This window comes from Salvelinus namaycush, chromosome 7 (genome assembly GCF_016432855.1).
Source record: "Salvelinus namaycush isolate Seneca chromosome 7, SaNama_1.0, whole genome shotgun sequence".
NCBI classification, from domain to species: Eukaryota; Metazoa; Chordata; class Actinopteri; order Salmoniformes; family Salmonidae; genus Salvelinus; species Salvelinus namaycush.
The window spans coordinates 13735567-13754372 of NC_052313.1; the positions used below are offsets into that span (position 1 = coordinate 13735567).

Sequence of the window (18806 nt, forward strand, 5' to 3'; positions counted from 1 at the left end):
TAATTGGCTTATTGATTGTAACAGGCTGCATGTGTTTCAATTGTTTGGTGAGTGCATTGAGAGGCCAGACCAGAGCAGCAGGATCCAAGGCACGCAAGATGTCAGAAGCAGAACGGTCTACTTAGATTTTTTTTTATAGCCAATTTAAAATCAAGACAAAGCAAAAGTCTATCCCTATATTATTTTAAGCCGTCTGATCCTAAGACTTTAATTTGTAATTTGACTCATCACCACTGGTGTAAAAGTACTTAAGTAAATATAATTTAAAGTACTACTTTAGTAGTTTTTGGGGGTATCTGTACTTTACTAAACACACATGCTTTGTAAATGATGTCCGAATGTTGGAGCATGCCCCTGGCTGTCCTTAATTTTAAAAAACATTTTTTTTTAAATGGTGCAGTCTAGTTTGCTTAAAAAATTATTTTGAAATTATTTATAATTTTACTTTCCATACTTAAGTATATTTTTGCTATTACATTTACCTTTTGTACTTAAGTATATTTTAAACCAAATACTTTTAGACTTGTTTTACTGGGTGACTTTTACTTTTGTCATTTTCTATTATGGTATATATAATTTTACTCAAGTATGACAATTGGGTACTTTTTCCACCGCTGCAGCCCATGATAGCAATGCCAGTTTCAGAGACGGTAGACGATGTTCTCCAGAAATATCACGGATGTGGTGCGCCGCCGAGTGGCTAATAATGGTAAAATAATAATGGCGCCAGATACATTGTATAGGTCAGTCTGTTAACAGCATATGGTTCGTTCAACAGTTCAAATTACAGCATCTTCCTATTTGCGTGCCTCTGAAATAGTGTCGTAAAAATCTGGGAATTAATTTGAGTGGTTCAGTCTGTCCTGCTATTATATTCAACACAATAATGATGTTTCAGCTTTTTGGGATATCCCATAATGCACTACCAATTTCTACAAAGAACATACAAATTATTTCTCAAAATATTGCCTCTATTTCAGCGAGCAATCGTTGTACTAAATGCAATGGTGGAGCACATATGTTGTTCGCATAAGGTTTCTACAATGTCACTAACCATGATTAAAAACGATATGTATTCATGTCTATATAAATACGTTTGGCGAAGTGACCATTAGTTGACTGGTCCGATTGTAGTGGGTATAAACGATTGATAATGTTCACATTCAGCAACGTAGAGTCCACATTTGTGACGCCAACCTGCGCACTACAAAATTTGACTAGTCTTTTGTAAAACAGAAGCGTGTTTCTCGTAACTTGCATATACATATATTTCTATTATCACACATCTTGTAATACTTGCTAGTTGTAACCATGATCAGAAAAGGAATATACAAAAATATTTGCCTGAACTCAATCTAACAAAATAGAACTAGACCAAAAGCAATATACGTCAACCCATCAACTATCCCAACTAACGAAACACAACTCGGATTTCACTAATTAATTTTACTGCCCAATGAACTCGTTTTATGAGCTCATGAATATTCAAAAGAATTCCCAGCGTACACCGCGGCCCTACAGTTGTGATTGCACATTTCTAAATTACGTGCAGTAAACAGTATATCGCTCAAAGCGTGGATATATCAAATTAATATACGATATTCTGCACACTACGTGAGAAATGTACAATCACAAACCATCGCCCAAAGCGTCGAATCCGTACTACCGTATAAGTAATGTGCAACAAAGCAAGAAAGTTTTCCTGGTTGGTCCGAAAACAGTAGAAATGACTCTTGATTGGTTCAGTCAGTTTAAGAAATCCTGGTTTCTTCTCTGCACCCTCCCACTGTAGACTTTGACTAGCCTTTTGCTTGGCAAACATTCTTATGTTACCACTATCCAAACACATTAAATAGCATTAGAAAAGCATACAAGATACCGATCGCTGCAGCTGTACACAGCCCATCTGTAAATAGCCCATCCAACCAACTACCTACCTCATCCCCATATTTGTTTTGGTTTTTCTGCTCTTTTGTGCACCAGTATTTCTACTTGCACATCCTCATCTGCACATAACGTAAACTCACATTTGTACGGAATGGGGTTAGCGTACGTTATATCACTCCTGTGTAAATTGCTAAATTGTAATTACTTCGCCATTATTGGCCTATTTATTGCCTTACCTCCTTACTTCATTTGCACACACTTTATACAGATTTTTCTATTGTGTTATTGACTGTACGTTTGTTTATCCCATGCGTAACTCTGTTGTTTTTGTCGCACTGCTTTGCCTCATCTTGGCCAGGTCGCAGTTGTAAATGAGAACTTGTTCTCAAATGGCCTACCTGGTTAAATAAAAAAAATAAAAAACAAGCATCTTCCAATCCAATCAAAATAAGCATTTCCCATTTTCCAGTAATCTCTTTGTGTATGTCTAAGGTCCATCTGTGTGTCCAGCACCAAATGTGTACGCAACCATCTAAAAACAACAATAGTCATATTCAAATTAATCTAGGGACCCAAAAAAAGACAAATTATTTCCTTTGCAAAATAATCTTGTGGTTATTTAATTTTTTGCACTATCGAAACCCAACCTAACTGCCACCAAACTATGCCTATGCTATTACAAGATACCATGCATTGTACAGACTGGTAGCACATCTTTTGCAAGGGGTCATTTAAGTGTCCCTATCCTTCAATATGCCTCTATATTACTATATGCAATGACTTGAACACATTTTTCACTACAAATAACACAAGTGTTCTAACAATTTAAAAAAAAATGTTTTTATCAACAGTACATACAATGCATGAAGGCTGAGCGTGTAGCTACATCTTGAGTGGAATTATTAAACTATGTACAACAATACAGTAGCAACATACATAGACAATACATTTAAGGCCTTGAGATTTGTAAGCGTATTAAATCAAATACTAAACTATAATACACAAACTTTGTTCGAGGTCTAAGAGTACACCTTTTACATTTTAAAGATGAAATTCGAGCTTCCACTGAGAATAAGTTATACTTTTGGAAGTGCATGACGGCAGTGTTGATTTACAAGCTTTTCACACGTTTTCATGTAATCTTAATCAACCACAACTTCTCAAATGAATGGAATGTGTAGTCTAGGATCGCCCATCCCTCCTGGAGAGCTACCCTCCTACAAGCTTTCTCTCCAGCCCTTAGCTAGCACACCTGATTCTACTGCTCATTAGCACCTAGATTAGCTGAACGAGGTGTGTTACGATGGGGTTGAATCAAAAGCATGCCTACACACTAGCCCTCCAGTAGGAGGGATGGTCAATTTGATCCTGAAGAAAACAAACCTTCTCAGCTGACTTTTGTGTTAGACAACGTTTGTCTTGCTAGGCCACCGCTGGGATGAAGTATTGCAGAGACACGTCTTCGTGCAGCAGAATCAAATGAATGATCCTCTTGTGGACAATATCTGGTGGGAATAGAATGCTCATCAGTGATCTGCAATCATGGAGTTTACAGTGGATCTTTCTTATGACAGTCTAACAATTTTTTCCCCTCTCTCACACAATTCAATTCATGTCCACATCATTACTCATAATATAGTGATGAATCTGATAAAGCATCACAGAAGATGATGTAACCGTAACTCACTGGTACAGTCAAGGCTTTCTGTCTGTCATCAGATGGTATAATCCAATCTTCACCGACCCTGGTCCTAAAGAGATACATGGCGTGCAGGTCTTGTGCGGAAAATCGTTACTTTAGGGCTGGAACAAAAGCCTGCATCACCTTGTGGGTCTTTGGGACCAGGGTTGGTGACGTTGAAATTAGAGGAGCTGATTGATTGGTCAATATGGTTAATACTAGTAAAAAGTCATTGAGAGTTGACTCACTGCACATGGCCTTGCTGGGGTTGACCTGCTGGCCCATGAGGAACTGTTGCAGCTTGCGTATGTCCACGCGGGTGTGGGCCATGACCTCAGGGTCCCTGCTCTGACTGCGCCCCTGGGAACCATCGTCACCTGAGGGGGGCCAAGAGAGACGAGACTGAAATTAGTAAAAGCCCTGAGACAGGCTCCAGTTTGTTGCCATGGCTAACATGAGATTTTTCAAAAAGGTTTTGCTACGGTGTGCCTTAATGAACACGACACAAGTAAAGGGGATGCACCTACCCCAGGGAGGATTACCCAGGTCTTTGAAGTGGGTGGTGACAGACACCAGGTCAGTTTCAATCTTCAGGTTCATCTCTCCATTCAGGTTGGCCTCCATCACCTAGGACAGAGGGCAACGTGACTTTGTATTGAAAGCTAATAATCCAATCTACAAACAGCTCTATTTTATGTTACTTTAAAGGACATTGTGACATACCGGTGACTTCCAATGTTTTACTTTATTTTTAAAATATTAAACCTACACCGAAGATATTATAACAAATATATCATAGTATGTTGGGGGCGTGTGTAAAATTATCTGAGCTCATAGTAAACGGTCTCTTACCAGAAAGTTAGAGAGATTCTTCATTCGATCCACAACATTTTTCATAGTTTTCAGTGGAGGCAAATATATGCTCACCTGCAAAGCATTTAGATATAGTTATCATTACAACAAATTAAATAACAGTACACCTGACGTGTTAAACTGGCATTACTTTAGAGGACTTGGATACCAGTCTGGTTCTGCTTTAGAGTCGGCTTCGGCAGAACGAGACTGGGATCCAGGCTAGAGTGGCTCTGGTACTCACGTCAAAGTCTGGCATTCTGGGCTCTTTGAAGTCATGCCAAAGCCTTCTGGGTATCACGTCCACCGGGATGTCATGGGTGACAACACGACTGACGCTGGAAAGTGTTGGCTAACAAGGAAGAAGAGGCAGGGAAAGATAAAATTACTGAACTTCTGACGTATCCAAACTTCTAGCCAGCCAGCTAGGAGGATGAGCTGCGTCTATGAAGTTTGGTTCCTCTCAAAGTTATTTACTACCTGGAGAAATTTTCTTTGCCACTGTTGGGTTCTGAGAATATGAAAATAAACATATTCATGTCACTGATGGAGTGCTGAGGTTTAGAGGGTCTACACCAGAAGTTAATGGTTATAGGAGGAAGGTATATAGTGTGTGCAATTAAGCTTTGAATGTGTTGAGTGCAGGGAAGCGATTACATGTGGCAGGCGGAGAGAGCCATGGATTAGTGATGGAAAGGGGTTGAGGTCAGGTCAGGTCACCTTAAGGGAGAAATAAAACTTTATGGCCGTATAACTAGTGTCCTGCCTAGCAGTAAAGAACGATGTTTGTACAGACGAGTAGGAGGTTAAACGGTTAAATATCAGTGCTTGTGTGAAAATGTTTTTGTCTAATACAGCTGTATTGATCCTCTGGGAAGAATAAACTTGGTTCAGCTTTCATAATGTCCATTGAGTGTTTTACTCTGAGAATTAGAACCTAACACCACGAAGGTCTTGCTTTTAGGGGGGGTTAAGACATAGTTTCATTTGTAGGTGTTAAACATAAACCTGTTTGTTAGAAAAGTGTTACATACTGACTGACCGCTTGACATGTCAAAGTAGTCACTTACAAACATGGACAATATAGTCAACAGAATTACACATCATATTCAACACAGCCCAGTGAATGTTGACAGTTTTCCCTTGAAGCAGACACATTGGATATAATTGCTGTAGCTCTTACCAGTTCTGCAACGAAAGTGAGACAAGGACAGTGCTTCTTGGTCAGTTTGATCTTCACACACTTGGCATTCTGAGAGGTTCTCAGAGCCCTGGAAAGGTTCTCGGGGGTCACCTCTAGGCAGATCTCATTAGCGTCGGGCGCCACACCTTCCAGCTGATACTCATCAAAGAAGTTGGCCTGGTCAAATACAACACAAATAGAGAATGGCTCAGCTGACTTGTTGGATAAGTATAGAGCAGACACCAGTGAACACAAGTCTCTTACAAGCCAGAATGTTGAATAAAATTATATTTACTTTACAGGTTGTCCATGCTGTTAGTTTTGCTGTTAGGAGGTGGAGATGGGGTATCCACAGGAAAGTGTTTACCCGACTTTTTGCGTCGCCAGTAGGTTCTGTGGTTTGAATTTGCAATCTTCTGACACATTGCACATCATGCACAATATGTAAACAATAGCCGAATGTAACCGAACGTAGTTGACCAAAGCACGTTTCCTCGCAATCAGCTGGAGGTGGTTGTGAAATTTGCCAACTAATTGCGTGGGACAATGTTCGGTCTGTGGTTTGGTTACGCTCAGCCATATTGTGCAAGTGTTTGTCGCGTGCGATAAACCGATATACAGACCAGCAGGTTGATAACGCTTCCCTGTGGTTATTTTGTCCCAGATTACCTCCAACATAAGGACAAAATCGGCAGACAACCGGTCAAGTGAGTTAAAATTAAGTTATCACCATTTCAACATTCTGACTTGTAATGATTGGAGAATAAACTGGATGAGCTCTGTTCAAGACTATCCTACCAATGGGATATTAAAAACTGTAATATCTTATGTTTCACCAAGTCGAGGCACCTGAACCCCTCACAAACTTTTACAGATGCACAATTGAGAGCATCCTGTCGGGCTGTATCACCGCTTGGTACGGCAACTGCACCGCTCACAACCGAAGGGCTCTCCAGAGGGTAGTGAGGTCTGCACAACGCATCACCGCGGGCAAACTACCTGCTCTCCAGGACACCTACAGCGGCCGCTGTCGCAGGAAGGCCAAAAAGATCATCAAGGACAATAACCACCCGAGCCACTGCCTGTTCACCCCGCTATCATCCAGAAGGCGAGGTCAGTACAGGCGCATCAAAGCTTGGACTGAGAAACCTTGGACTAAAAAACAGCTTCTATCTCAAGGCCATCAGACTGTTAAATAGCCACCACAAGCACATAGAGGCTGCTGCCTATATACATATACTTGAAATCACTGGCCACTTTAATAAATGGAACACTAGTCACTTTAATGTTTACATATCTTGCATTACTCATCTCATATGTTTATACTGTATTCTATACTATTCTACTGTATCTTAGTCTATGCCACTCTGACATTGCTCATCCACATATGTATATATTCTTAATCCCATTCCTTATTTAGATTTGTGTGTATTGGGTATATGTTGGGAAATTGCTAGATATTACTTGTTAGATATTATTGCACTGTCGGAGATAGAAACACAAGCATTTCGCTACACCCGCAATAACATCTGCTAAACACATGTATGTGACCAATACAATTTGATATGAATGACATGTATAATATACAGTTGGCTGGGTTTTCTGTGCATCGGCAAAACAGAACAGCTGCCTCCGATAAGACAAGGGGTGGTTGTCTGTTTGTCAATAACAGCTGGTGCGCAAAATCTAATATTAAGGAACTCTCAAGGTTTTGCTCGCCTCATGATAAGAGTTTCCATCTATATTTTTCAGAGCTGTGTATTTACCACCACAAACCGATGCTGGCACTAAGACTGCACTCAACGAGCTGTGTAAGTTCATTAGCAAACAAGAAAATGCTCATCCAGTGGCGGCGCTCCTAGTGGCAAGGGACATTGAGGCATGCATGGGAGCAACACCCGTTCCGGACGACTGTGTGATCACGCTCTCCGTAGCCGATGTGAGTAAGACCTTAAATCAAGTAAACATTCACAAGGCTGCAGAGACAGACGGATTAACAGGACGTGTATTCAGAGCATACGCTGACCAACTGGCAAGTGTCTTCACTGATATTTTCAACCTGTCCCTGACCCAGTCTGTTACACCTACATCTTTCAAGCAGACCACCATAGTCCCTGTGCCCCAAAACACCAAGGTAACCTGCCTAAATGACTACCGACCTGTAGCACTCACGTCTGTAACCATGAAGTGCTTTGAAAGGCTGGTCATGGCTCACATCAACACCATCATCCCAGATACACTAGACCCACTCCAATTCGCATACCGCCCCAACAGATCCACAGATGACGCAATCTCTATTGCACTCCACACTGTCCTTTCCCACCTGGACAAAAATAACCTGTCCCTGACAGACAGTACCAGTCAAAAGTTTGGACACACCTACTCAATCAAGGGTTTTTCTTTAGTTGTATTATTTTCTACATTGTATAATAATAGTGAAGACATCAAAACTATTAAATAACACATATGAAATCATGTAGTAACCAAAAAAGTGTTTTAACAAATCTAATTATATTTTAGATTCTTCAAAGTAGCCACCTTTTGCCTTGATGACAGGTTTGCACACTCTTGGCATTCTCTCAACCTCCTTCATGAGGAATGCTTTCCCAACAGGCTTGAAGGAGTTCCCACATGTGCTGAGCACCTTTTGGCTGCTTTTCCTTCACTCTGCGGTCCAACTCATCCCAAACCATTTCAATTGGGTTGAGGTCAGGTGATTGTGGAGGCCAGGTCATTTGATGCAGCACCAGCACTCTCCTTCTTGGTCAAATAGCCCTTACACAGGCTGGAGGTGTGTTTTGGGTCGTTGTCCTGTTGAAAAAACAATAATAGTCCCACTAAGCGCAAACCAGATAGGATGGCATATCGCTGCAGAATGCTGTGGTAGCCATGCTGGTTAAGTGTGCCTTGAATTCGAAATAAATCACAGTGTCACCAGCAAAGCACCCCCACACTTCCTCTTCAATGCTTCACGGTGGAACCACACAGGGGGAGATCTGTTTACCTACTCTGCGTCTTACAACAAAAATCTCAAATTTGGACTCATCAGACCAAAGGACAGATTTCCACCGGTCTAATGTTCATTGCTCGTCTCTTCCACCTAGTCTCTTCTTATTATTGGTGTCCTTCAGTAGTGGTTTCTTTGCAGCAATTCGACCATGAAGGCCTGATTCATGCAGTCTCCTCTGAACAGCTGATGTTGAGATGTGTCCGTTACTTGAACTCAGTTAAGCATTTATTTGAGCTGCAATTTCTGAGGCTGGTAACCCTAATGTACTTATCCTCTGCGGCAGAGGTAACTCTGGGTCTTCCTTTCCTGTGGCGGTCCACATGAGAGCCAGTTTCATCATCGCGCTTGATGGATTTTGCGACTGCACTTGAAGAAACTTTCAAAGTTCTTGAAATTTTCCGGGATGACTGACCTTACACACTTTTTTTTATTTTTTTAATATACCTTTATTATTCCCCGCAAAACCTACCACCCCTCCCCCAATTGGAGTTAACTAATAAACAATAACACTTAGGCTTCTACCTTTAGTTTATACATACTACACACATCTTACAGACACAATCTATTTTACAATCGTTATACTTTGTTTTTAGTCCTGGCCTTCCTCTACTTCTGATGTCCATTCAGGTTGATTTCTATTTGTAACTGTGCTATTTCACAAAATTTCTGAACCTATATACATTTTACAGACCCCGTATGTTTTACATTTGTCATCTTGTTGTTATTAGTCCCACCCTTCAGCGCCATTCAACCCCTCCCATCTATCTCTTAACACCATCCATTTTGGATTTCTATTTGCCATATATTTTTCAACTGTGCTGTGATGCTTCACAAAGTACTGAACCTTTCTATTCTCATAGCTTCTACAGATTGTAAATTAAAGATATAATAATTATTTTAGATTTTTTTTAAAATTATTGATCGATTGACTATGACTTTTCAAATCACCCAGTATTGCTATCTGCAGCGTTAGTTCTAGGTAAATGTTGCAATTCTTCAGCCATTCCTGGACCTGTGACCAAAAACGAGCTACACATGGACAGTACCAAAATAAATGATCTAATGACTCTGTCTCCTCGCAGCAAAATCTGCAGAGCTGGGAAGATTGTATCCCCATAAATATAACATTCTATTGGTTGCAAGATTTTTGTATAATAATTTAATTTAAAAAAAATTGACGTTTTGAGTCCGGCGTCGTTTTGCGTGTCAATTCATAAACCATGTGCCATGGAATCGGTACATCGGGAATCTCTTCCAACTATTTTGCAATTTATATGGCACAGCTGTAAATTTTTTGGGCCTGAAATGAAATTGGTATATATATTTTTATTTATCACAATTTTCTTTAACAATTTTTGGTCTTTAATGCAGGCCTGACAGACAAGTTCCTTACTTTTTCTGCTAATGCTGTAATTAGTTGGTTATAATTTTGTGGAGAGCAGACATTTCCATATATCTGTGTTAGCTGCATGTGTGACATAACTCCACCAGTCCTATTTATTATATAATTTACAAAGATAATACCTTTTTTAAACATTATATAAAAAATTAAAAAATGTTTTAATCAATTTGTATATTTGAGTTTAACCACAATATTTGTTGTATTATTTGTTCTGTCTTTTCAGGTAGATTAAAATGAAATTGCAACCAACTTTCTAAGGGTTGTTTAAAAAATAACAATATTTTGGAGATGATTTCGTTTTCAAATAACCGAAAGTGAGCAGTTGTAATCTGAATAAAGGAAAAAAGGCCATTCTTGAACATGGGTTGAGATTCTTAGTAATTTACTAGAGAACCATTTCGGATTTAAGTATAACTTTTGTATGACCGATGCCTTTAGTGAGAGGTCTAATGCTTTAATATTTAATCATTTCTGCCCTCCGAATTCATATTTGTTATATAAATAGGCCATTTTAATTTTGTCTGGCTTGCCATTCCAAATAAAATTGAATATTTTTGGTTCATATTATTTAAAAATAATTTCACTAGGTGTAGGCAAAACCATAAGCAAATAGGTAAACTGTGATATGACTAAAGAGTTGATCAGGGTGATTTTTCCACAAATAAACAGATATTTTCCTTTCCATGGTAGCAAGACCTTATCTATTTTTTGCTAACTTTCTATTAAAATGTATTAGAGTGAGATCATTTCTTTCTTTCGGGATATGTATACCGAGTATATGCACATCCCCATCAGACCATTTTATTGGTAAACTACACGGTAATGTAAAAGTTGCATTTTTTTGTGATCCAATACGTAATATAGTACACATCATAATTTGGTTTTAATCCAGAGAGGTTAGAAAAAGTAGATCATAGATCCTCTGAGGCTGTGGAGGGATTCTAATTGTGGTTTTAAAAGAAACCATGAATCATCAGCGTACAATGACACCTTTGTTTTTAAGACATGGATTTCAAATCCCTTAATATTGCTGGATCTAATTTTAACAGCTAACATTTCAATGGCAATAATAAATAGATATGCCGATAGTGGACAACCTCATTTTACTCCTCTTGACAGTTAAACATTTTCTGAGAAGTAGCCACTATTTACTATTTTACACCTAGGGTTACTATACATAACTTTAACCCATTTTATAAGAGATTGTACAAAATTGAAATATTCCAGGCATTTATATATAAACTCCAGTCGTACTTTATCAAAAGCCTTTTCAAAATCAGCTATGAAAACCAGGCCAGGTTTCCCCTATATTTCATAATATTCTATTGTTTACAGTACTTGTCTTATATTACCTCCAATGTATCATACATGTCTGATTCGGATGAATAATATCTGACAATGCATTTTTAATTCTATGCGCCAAGCATTTAGCTAGAATTTTTGCATCACAACACTGAAGTGTAAGAGGCCTCCAATTTTTTTAATGGACTGGATCTTTATATATACCACTTGGATCCTGTTTCAGTAATAATGAAATCAGACCTTGTGGCGTGTACGATAATCAACCGTTTATATACACTACCGTTCAAAAGTTTGGGGTCACTTAGAAATGTCCTTGTTTTTGAAAGAAAAGCACATTTTTGGTCCTTTAAAATGACATCAATTTGATCAGAAATACAGTGTAGACATTGTTAATGTTGTAAATGACTATTGTAGCTGGAAATGGCAGATGTTTTATGGAATATCTACATAGGCGTGCAGAGGCCCATTATCAGCAACCATCACTCCTGTGTTCCAATGGCACATTGTGTTAGCTAATCCAAGTTTATCATTTTAAAAGGCTAATTGATCATTAGAAAACCCTTTTGCAATTATGTTAGCACAGCTGAAAACTGTTGTTCTGATTAAAGACGCAATAAAACTGTCCTTCTTTAGACTAGTTGAGTATCTGGAGCATCAGCATTTGTGGGTTCGATTACAGGCTCAAAATGGCCAGAAACAAAGAAATGTCTTCTGAAATTCGTCAGTCTATTCTTGGTCTAAGAAATGATGGCTATTCCATGGAAGAAATTGCCAAGAAACTGAAGATCTCGTACAACGCTGTGTACTACTCCCTTCACAGAACAGTGCAAACTGGCTCTAACCAGAATAGAAAGATGAGTGGGAGGCCCCGGTGCACAACTAAGCAAGAGGACAAGTACACTAATGTGTCTAGTTTGAAAAACATACCCCTCACAAGTCCTCAACTGGCAGCTTCATTAAATTGTACCTGCAAAACACCAGTCTCAAAGTCAACAGTGAAGAGGCGACTCTGGGATGCTGGCATTCTAGGCAGAGTTGCAAAGAAAAAGCCATATCTCAGACTGACCAATAAAAAGAAAAGATTAAGATGGGCAAAAGAACAGACACTGGACAGAGGAACTCTGCCTAGAAGACCAGCATCCAGGAGACTGAAAAGATTTGGCATGGGTCCTGAGATCGTCAAAAAGTTCTACAGCTGCACCATGGAGAGCATCCTGACTGGTTGCATCGCAACCTGGTATGGCAACTGCTCGACCTCCGACCGCAAGGCGCTAGAATGGGTAGTGCGTACGGCCCAGTACATCACTGGGGCCAAGCTTCCTACCATCCAGGACCTCTATGCCAGGCGGTGTCAGAGGAAGGCCCTAAAAAAAAGACTCCAGCCACCCTAGTCATAGACTGTTCTCTCTGCTACCACACAGGAAGCGATACCGGAGCACCAAGTCTAGGTCCAAAAGGCTTCTTAACAGCTTCTACCCCCAAGCCATAAGACTGCTGAACAGCTAATCATTAATTGCATTAATTGAACCTCTGCCCCTTTTTTACGTTGCTGCTACTCGCTGTTTATCATCTATGCATGGTCATTACCCCAACCTGTACCCCCACACATTGACTTGGTACCGGTACCACCTGTATATAGCCTTGTTATTTTATTGTTACTCTTGTATTTTTTTTTACTTTAGCTTATTTACTTAAAACGGTATTGTTGGTTAAGGGCTTGTAAGTAAGCATTTCACAATAAGGTTGTATTCGGAGTATGTGACAAATACAATTTGATTTGATTGGAGTGGGACTGTTCCGGAATGGCGAGCCTACATGTTAGAGACGAGACTAAGTATTTCACTTTCGGATAAGAGGTTATTTCCATATAATGGAAACAGACAGACTGGCCTCTCCCTGGAGTTCCTGTTCTGCTCCCTTCACATCCCAGATTTAAAATAATGGGCAACAGTGTCCAATTCATAATCCATAGGCCTACATGTAACAATTGAGAGTATTAAAAACATAATTGTGTGAGCTATCGAAGTACAACTCATTGGTAGAAATAGACATATTGTATTGAATGGGCATGTACCTGAGATAATTCACACCACATGCCGACTCCTCCGCTGGCTACCTTACCAGACAGTACAAAATATAGGTTGTTTGGAGTAAGTCGCAGGATGCATATCTTCGTTAGTTTAGAGATGGTATTCACCACACCTGATGGGGAGAAATTAAAGGTAAAATACTACGAAGTGTTGCATGTTCGACTCGCAAGAGAAAATTCACGAGAGGTTCTGTCCATCTCTAACCATGTCTGGACCTTAAGCATAGAAGTTGCCTGTTTACCTCTTGGTCGGTTTAGGGTTCAATTGATAAACATGCAATCTCTCAAGTCGCGAGGTCATCTTCCAAATATCGTCTCGTTGAGCAAAGGATTTTTTTGTTGCTGCATTTAACTAACCCTTTCCCCAACCTGAACACAATTACCCTTACCTGCTACGTTAATTCACCTAACCTACTGCGAAAGTATTCTATCACGAAAAGTCCATTCTGACAAAGGCTGTATCCCATATAACCAAAACCCAGTCAGAAGTTTGGTCATGGTATATCCTCTTTGGCAAATTGTGTTCTATCAGTCACAGATAGAAAGATGAAGTTTAACATTAGTTATACAAATCTTTGTATCAGTGTCTTTGGGCTAGTTTAGTAAACAGCCAACTTCTTTGCAGACAGCACCCGCACCAACCATATATTTTCTCTTGCAAGTGAAACACGCTTGCTAGCATGTAACAGTAGTTGGTATAATTATTCAACTTTATGTGAAGCCTAGAGAAGGACTTTGCTCAAATTGTTAGTCTAGCTGCTAACGTTATTAGCTAGCTAGCAATGAATGCTTAATACTAGCTAGCTACACAAGAGCAACATTACAGTATTAACGTTAGACTTACGTGAGAAATGGTTAAGGCAACCAACATCAATCATTTTTGCTCGGAACTTCATGTTAAATTTAATTTTTACTGACAAAAATCTAATATTTTCTTTAGGGAGTAGTTTAGAGCAAAAAGTGTTGTTGTGACGTTCAATTTGGCCCGCGCGCCAATGGTACAGCCCTGTTATACTTTCCCTGGGAAACAAGTATTTTGCCTTTTCAGTTCCTATTTCATTTCTCTGCATTGAGACGTTTCTTCTTCTTCGATGAGGTTTAACGGCGGTTGGCATCCAATAAATGTTGCACTACTGCCATCAACTAGACTGGAGTATAAGTCCCTTATACTTTGCTTGGGGAAAAAATCATTAAAAACCCACCACCCTACTCCACTAAATCTATCTAGTCGTATCTCAGGCCAACAGCCTGAAAGGACGGGACACCACCACTCAACACACAATGTAACTCTTCTGACGTCAAATCTCGTACACCAAAATACTTCTCTGCAGCTGCCACCACAACCTCAATTTTCTGCGTGTTGCAGTACAGTTGATAACCATTGCTGTAAACACTAAAAATCCAAACTTACTGAAGCATATATCACTTGTTGGCCTATCCCTCTGTACTGGTTCAGATCTACTACTCACACCACTCCTCTCAGGATCCCTCCCCCTTCACCCATCTTCCTCTACCTCTTCACTACCTCAGCACACTCTAACCCTGGTAACCTCAACTTGCCTCTCACCTGACATTCTGATCCCTAGCCCCATGAGCACCCCTACAATTAGCACATACCGCTTCTTTCCCCAATGCTACACATACAGTTGAAGTCGGAAGTTTGCATACACCTTAGCCAAATACATTTAAACTCAGTTTTTCACAATTCCTGACATTTAATCGTAGTAAAAATTCCCTGTCTTAGGTCAGTTAGGATCACCACTTTATTTTGAGAATGTGAAATGTCAGAATAATAGTAAAGAGAATGATTTATTTCAGCTTTTATTTCTTTCATCATATTCCCAGTGGGTCAGAAGTTTACATACACTCAATTACTATTTGATAGCATTGCCTTTAAATTGTTTAACTTGGGTCAAACATTTTTGGTAGCCTTCCACAAGCTTCCCATAATAAGTTGGGTGAATGTTTGGCCCATTCCTCCTGACAGAGCTGGTGTAACTGAGTCAGGTTTGTAGGCCTCCTTGCTCACACACACGTTTTCAGTTATGCCCACAAATTTTCCATAGGGTTGAGGTCAGCGCTTTGTGATGGCCACTCCAATACCTTGACTTTGTTGTCCTTAAGCCATTTTGACACAACTTTGGAAGTATGCTTGGGGTCATTGTCCATTTGGAAGACCCATTTGCGACCAAGCTTTAACTTCCTGACTGATGTCTTGAGATGTTGCTTCAATATATTGTTATGGAGATTCATATGTTTAAGGTAATGGTAAGATAATGACTAAAAGATTAATACGTTCAAATTAATGTTAAGGCCATAACTAACAGCATCTGGATAATTCACAAACAAATTGGTTTGACAGTATGTTTGGTGAATGGAAAAATGTCATAATCACTGTGTTATGGGGAACTTTCACCTGTATGACTGTGTTGGTGTTATGTGGGTGCTGTTTGATTCCCTGTGTGAGAGGTCTCATTTCCAGGACTCTGGAGAGGTCGATGACGCAACAGATGGTGAGATACGGACCGATTCCGAGCTCTGGCCAGTGGGATGATGAATACATTTCTCCAAACCTAGTAGATGATTCTGGTTCCTTCACTTACGAGGAGCCCATGTTGGATGAGACCATTTTTAATGTTTAGACTGTTTTTTGATGAAGATTATGATGAAAATCTTGACGGGAAGAGTCATGATTGGATGTAGGCCTAAGGCAGTCATTAATGAGGATAAGATGTAAATACATATATTGGTTTTGTGTGGTTGATTTTGAGTGACATTGATAATTTTAATAAAAATAGATGTGTAATTGTGTGTGTATAATATTTAGTCAAAGGGTAGATTGTTATGGAGATTCATATGTTTAAGGTAATGGTAAGATAATGACTAAATTATTAATACGTTCAAATTAATGTTAAGGCCATAACTAACAGCATTCCACCCTGTCACTTTATAATGGAGTGAAATGTGTTTGAATCATAAGACTAGTATTCTTGAATGTATGTACATAGGAAAAGAGGAACTGTTAGCAGACAATGAACTGTGGCAGACAACTTGTGACCACTGTGAAACTGATAACAGGGAAGGAGGTCTCCCCACTCAGGGAGGGGAGAAACCGTTAGGCTTGCAGAAGATTGTGTAACATGTTCCAGGATATGATAAGCAATGTATGTGTTGGAGAAAACTTGTAAACAGCATTGACAAGGTTAGAGAGGAGGAGGAGGGGCATGTATATGACCAAATGTGAGGTATAAAAGGCTATGTGCATTGTATGATTTTTAGAGCTCTCGTAAATAAACATTCTGGCTATTGTAGGCTGGGACTCTGTCTGTTTCATTCAACTAGAATCTTACAAATTCTGGGTTGCAGACTGAGCAGTTTAATTGAGGTTCAGTTTATGAACATTGAGAACATAATTCTCTTAACATATATCCACATAATTTCCCTCTTCATGATGCCATCTATTTTGTGAAGTGCACCAGTCCCTCCTGCAGCAAAGCACTCCCACAACATGATGCTGCCACCCCTGTGCTTCACGGTTGGGATGGTGTTCTTCGTCTTGTAAGCATCCCCCTTTTTCCTCCAAACATAACGATGGTCATTATGTTCAAACAGTTCTATTTTTGTTTCATCAGACCAGAGGACATTTCTCCAAAAAGTACGATCTTTGTCCCCATGTGCAGTTGCAAACCGTAGTCTGGCTTTTTTATGGCGGTTTTGAAGCAGTGGCTTCTTCCTTGCCGAGTCACCTTTCAGGTTATGTCGTTATAGGACTCGTTTTACTGTGGATATAGATACTTTTGTACCTGTTTCCTCCAGCATCTTCACACGGTCCCTTGCTGTTGTTCTGGGATTGATTTGCACTTTTCTCACCAAAGTACGTTCATCTCTAGGAGACAGAACGCGTCTCCTTCCTGAGCGGTATGACGGCTGCGTGGTCCCATGGTGTTTATACTTGCGTACTATTGTTTGTACAGATGAACGTGGTACCTTCAAGCGTTTCGAAATTGCTCCCAAGGATGAACCAAACCTGTGGAGGTCTATAATATTTTTCTGAGGTCTTGGCTGATTTCTTTTGATTTTCCCATGATGTCAAGCAAAGAAGCACTGACTTTGAAGGTAGGCCTTGAAATACATCCACAGGTACACCTCTAATTGACTCAAATTATTTCAATTAGCCTATCAGAAGCTTCTAAAGCCATGACATTTTCTGGAATTTTTTAAGCTGTTTAAAGGCACAGTCAACTTAGTGTCTGTAAACTTCTGACCCACTGGAATTGTGATACAGTGAATTATTGTAACGCCTGTCGTCGGAAGGAATGGATCAAAGCGCAGCGTGGAAAGTGTTCATGATTTTATTTATCAAAGAAACACTTGAACAAAGTAACAAAACGAAAGCGAACAGTTCTGTCAGGTAACAGAGACTAAACAGAAAATAACTACCCACAAACACAGGTGGGAAAAAGGCTGCCTAAGTATGATTCCCAATCAGAGACAGCTGTCTGTTCGCTTTCGTTTTGATAGACAGCTGTCTCTGATTGGGAACAACACTCGGCCAAAAACAAAGAAATAGAAAATATAGAAATAAAGAAACTAGAATGCCCACCCTAGTCACACCCTGGCCTAACCAAAATAGAGAATAAAAACCTCTCTATGGCCAGGGCGTGACACTTATAAGTGAAATAATCTGTCTGTAAACAATTGTTGGAAAACTTATTGTGTCATGCACAAAGTAGATGTCCTAACCGACTTGCCAAAACTATAGTTTGTTAACAAGAAATTTATGGAGTGGTTGAAAAATGAGTTTTAATGATTCCAACCTAAGTGTATGTAAACTGTACCTTTGTCTCATGCCCTTCTGCACACTTCTCACACCTAGGAACCTCCCTCCTACACACAGCTGCCACATGCCTATAAGCTGGACACCTGTAACAACGAAATATATTCAGTACAAAAGCTTGTACTTTTCACCTTTATTTAACTAGGCAAGTCAGGTAAGAACACATTCTTATTTTCAATGACGGCCTAGGAACACTGGGTTAACTGTCTTGTTCAGGGGCAGAATGACAGATGTTTACCTTGTTAGCTCAGGGATTCAATCTTGCAACCTTTTGGTTACTAGTCCAACGCTCTAACCACTAGGCTACCTCCCGCCCCTTGACAACTTGATAACTGATATATCCTAACATCACTTTGTCGGACAAAGACTCAACATCAGAACTCAAAAGAATAGAGAATTACTTTTTTGTTTCTCCACTCGCCAACCTGTCTGTGCCGCAGGGTTGCACCAAACAACGAGCATCACATTGGTCCTCTTCATTGGTCCACTTTCACATTTACCGCTACCCTAGTAGGCATTCCTTTCAAGGGCACCCTTTTCTTGAGAGCAAAACGTTTCACATC

The 18806-nt window shown here is 39.7% G+C and overlaps 1 protein-coding gene across 1 annotated transcript; it reads right to left on the reverse strand.

Moving 5' to 3' along the window:
- Positions 1–2711: 2711 nt before the first annotated feature.
- Positions 2712–14409, reverse strand: hus1 (HUS1 checkpoint clamp component). The gene is made up of 8 exons (XM_038996928.1): positions 14251–14409; positions 13392–13519; positions 5604–5780; positions 4665–4772; positions 4421–4495; positions 4096–4195; positions 3817–3945; positions 2712–3392 (listed from the first exon to the last, which is right to left on the reverse strand). The coding sequence occupies exons 1-8, from the start codon at positions 14300–14302 to the stop codon at positions 3310–3312; spliced, it is 852 nt and encodes a 283-aa protein (XP_038852856.1). The 5' UTR covers positions 14303–14409; the 3' UTR covers positions 2712–3309.
- Between the last annotated feature and the right edge of the window lie 4397 nt (positions 14410–18806).

Coding starts and splice junctions, on each gene's coding strand:
- hus1 (XM_038996928.1), bottom strand. CDS start 14,302: ATGAAGTTCCGAGCAAAAATGATTGATGTTGGTTGCCTTAACCATTTC. Junction 13,520..14,250: donor TTGCCTTAACCATTTCTCAC/GTAAGTCTAACG, acceptor TCTCCCCATCAG/GTGTGGTGAATACCATCTCT. Junction 5,781..13,391: donor TGTGGTGTGAATTATCTCAG/GTACATGCCCAT, acceptor GTATTTGACCAG/GCCAACTTCTTTGATGAGTA.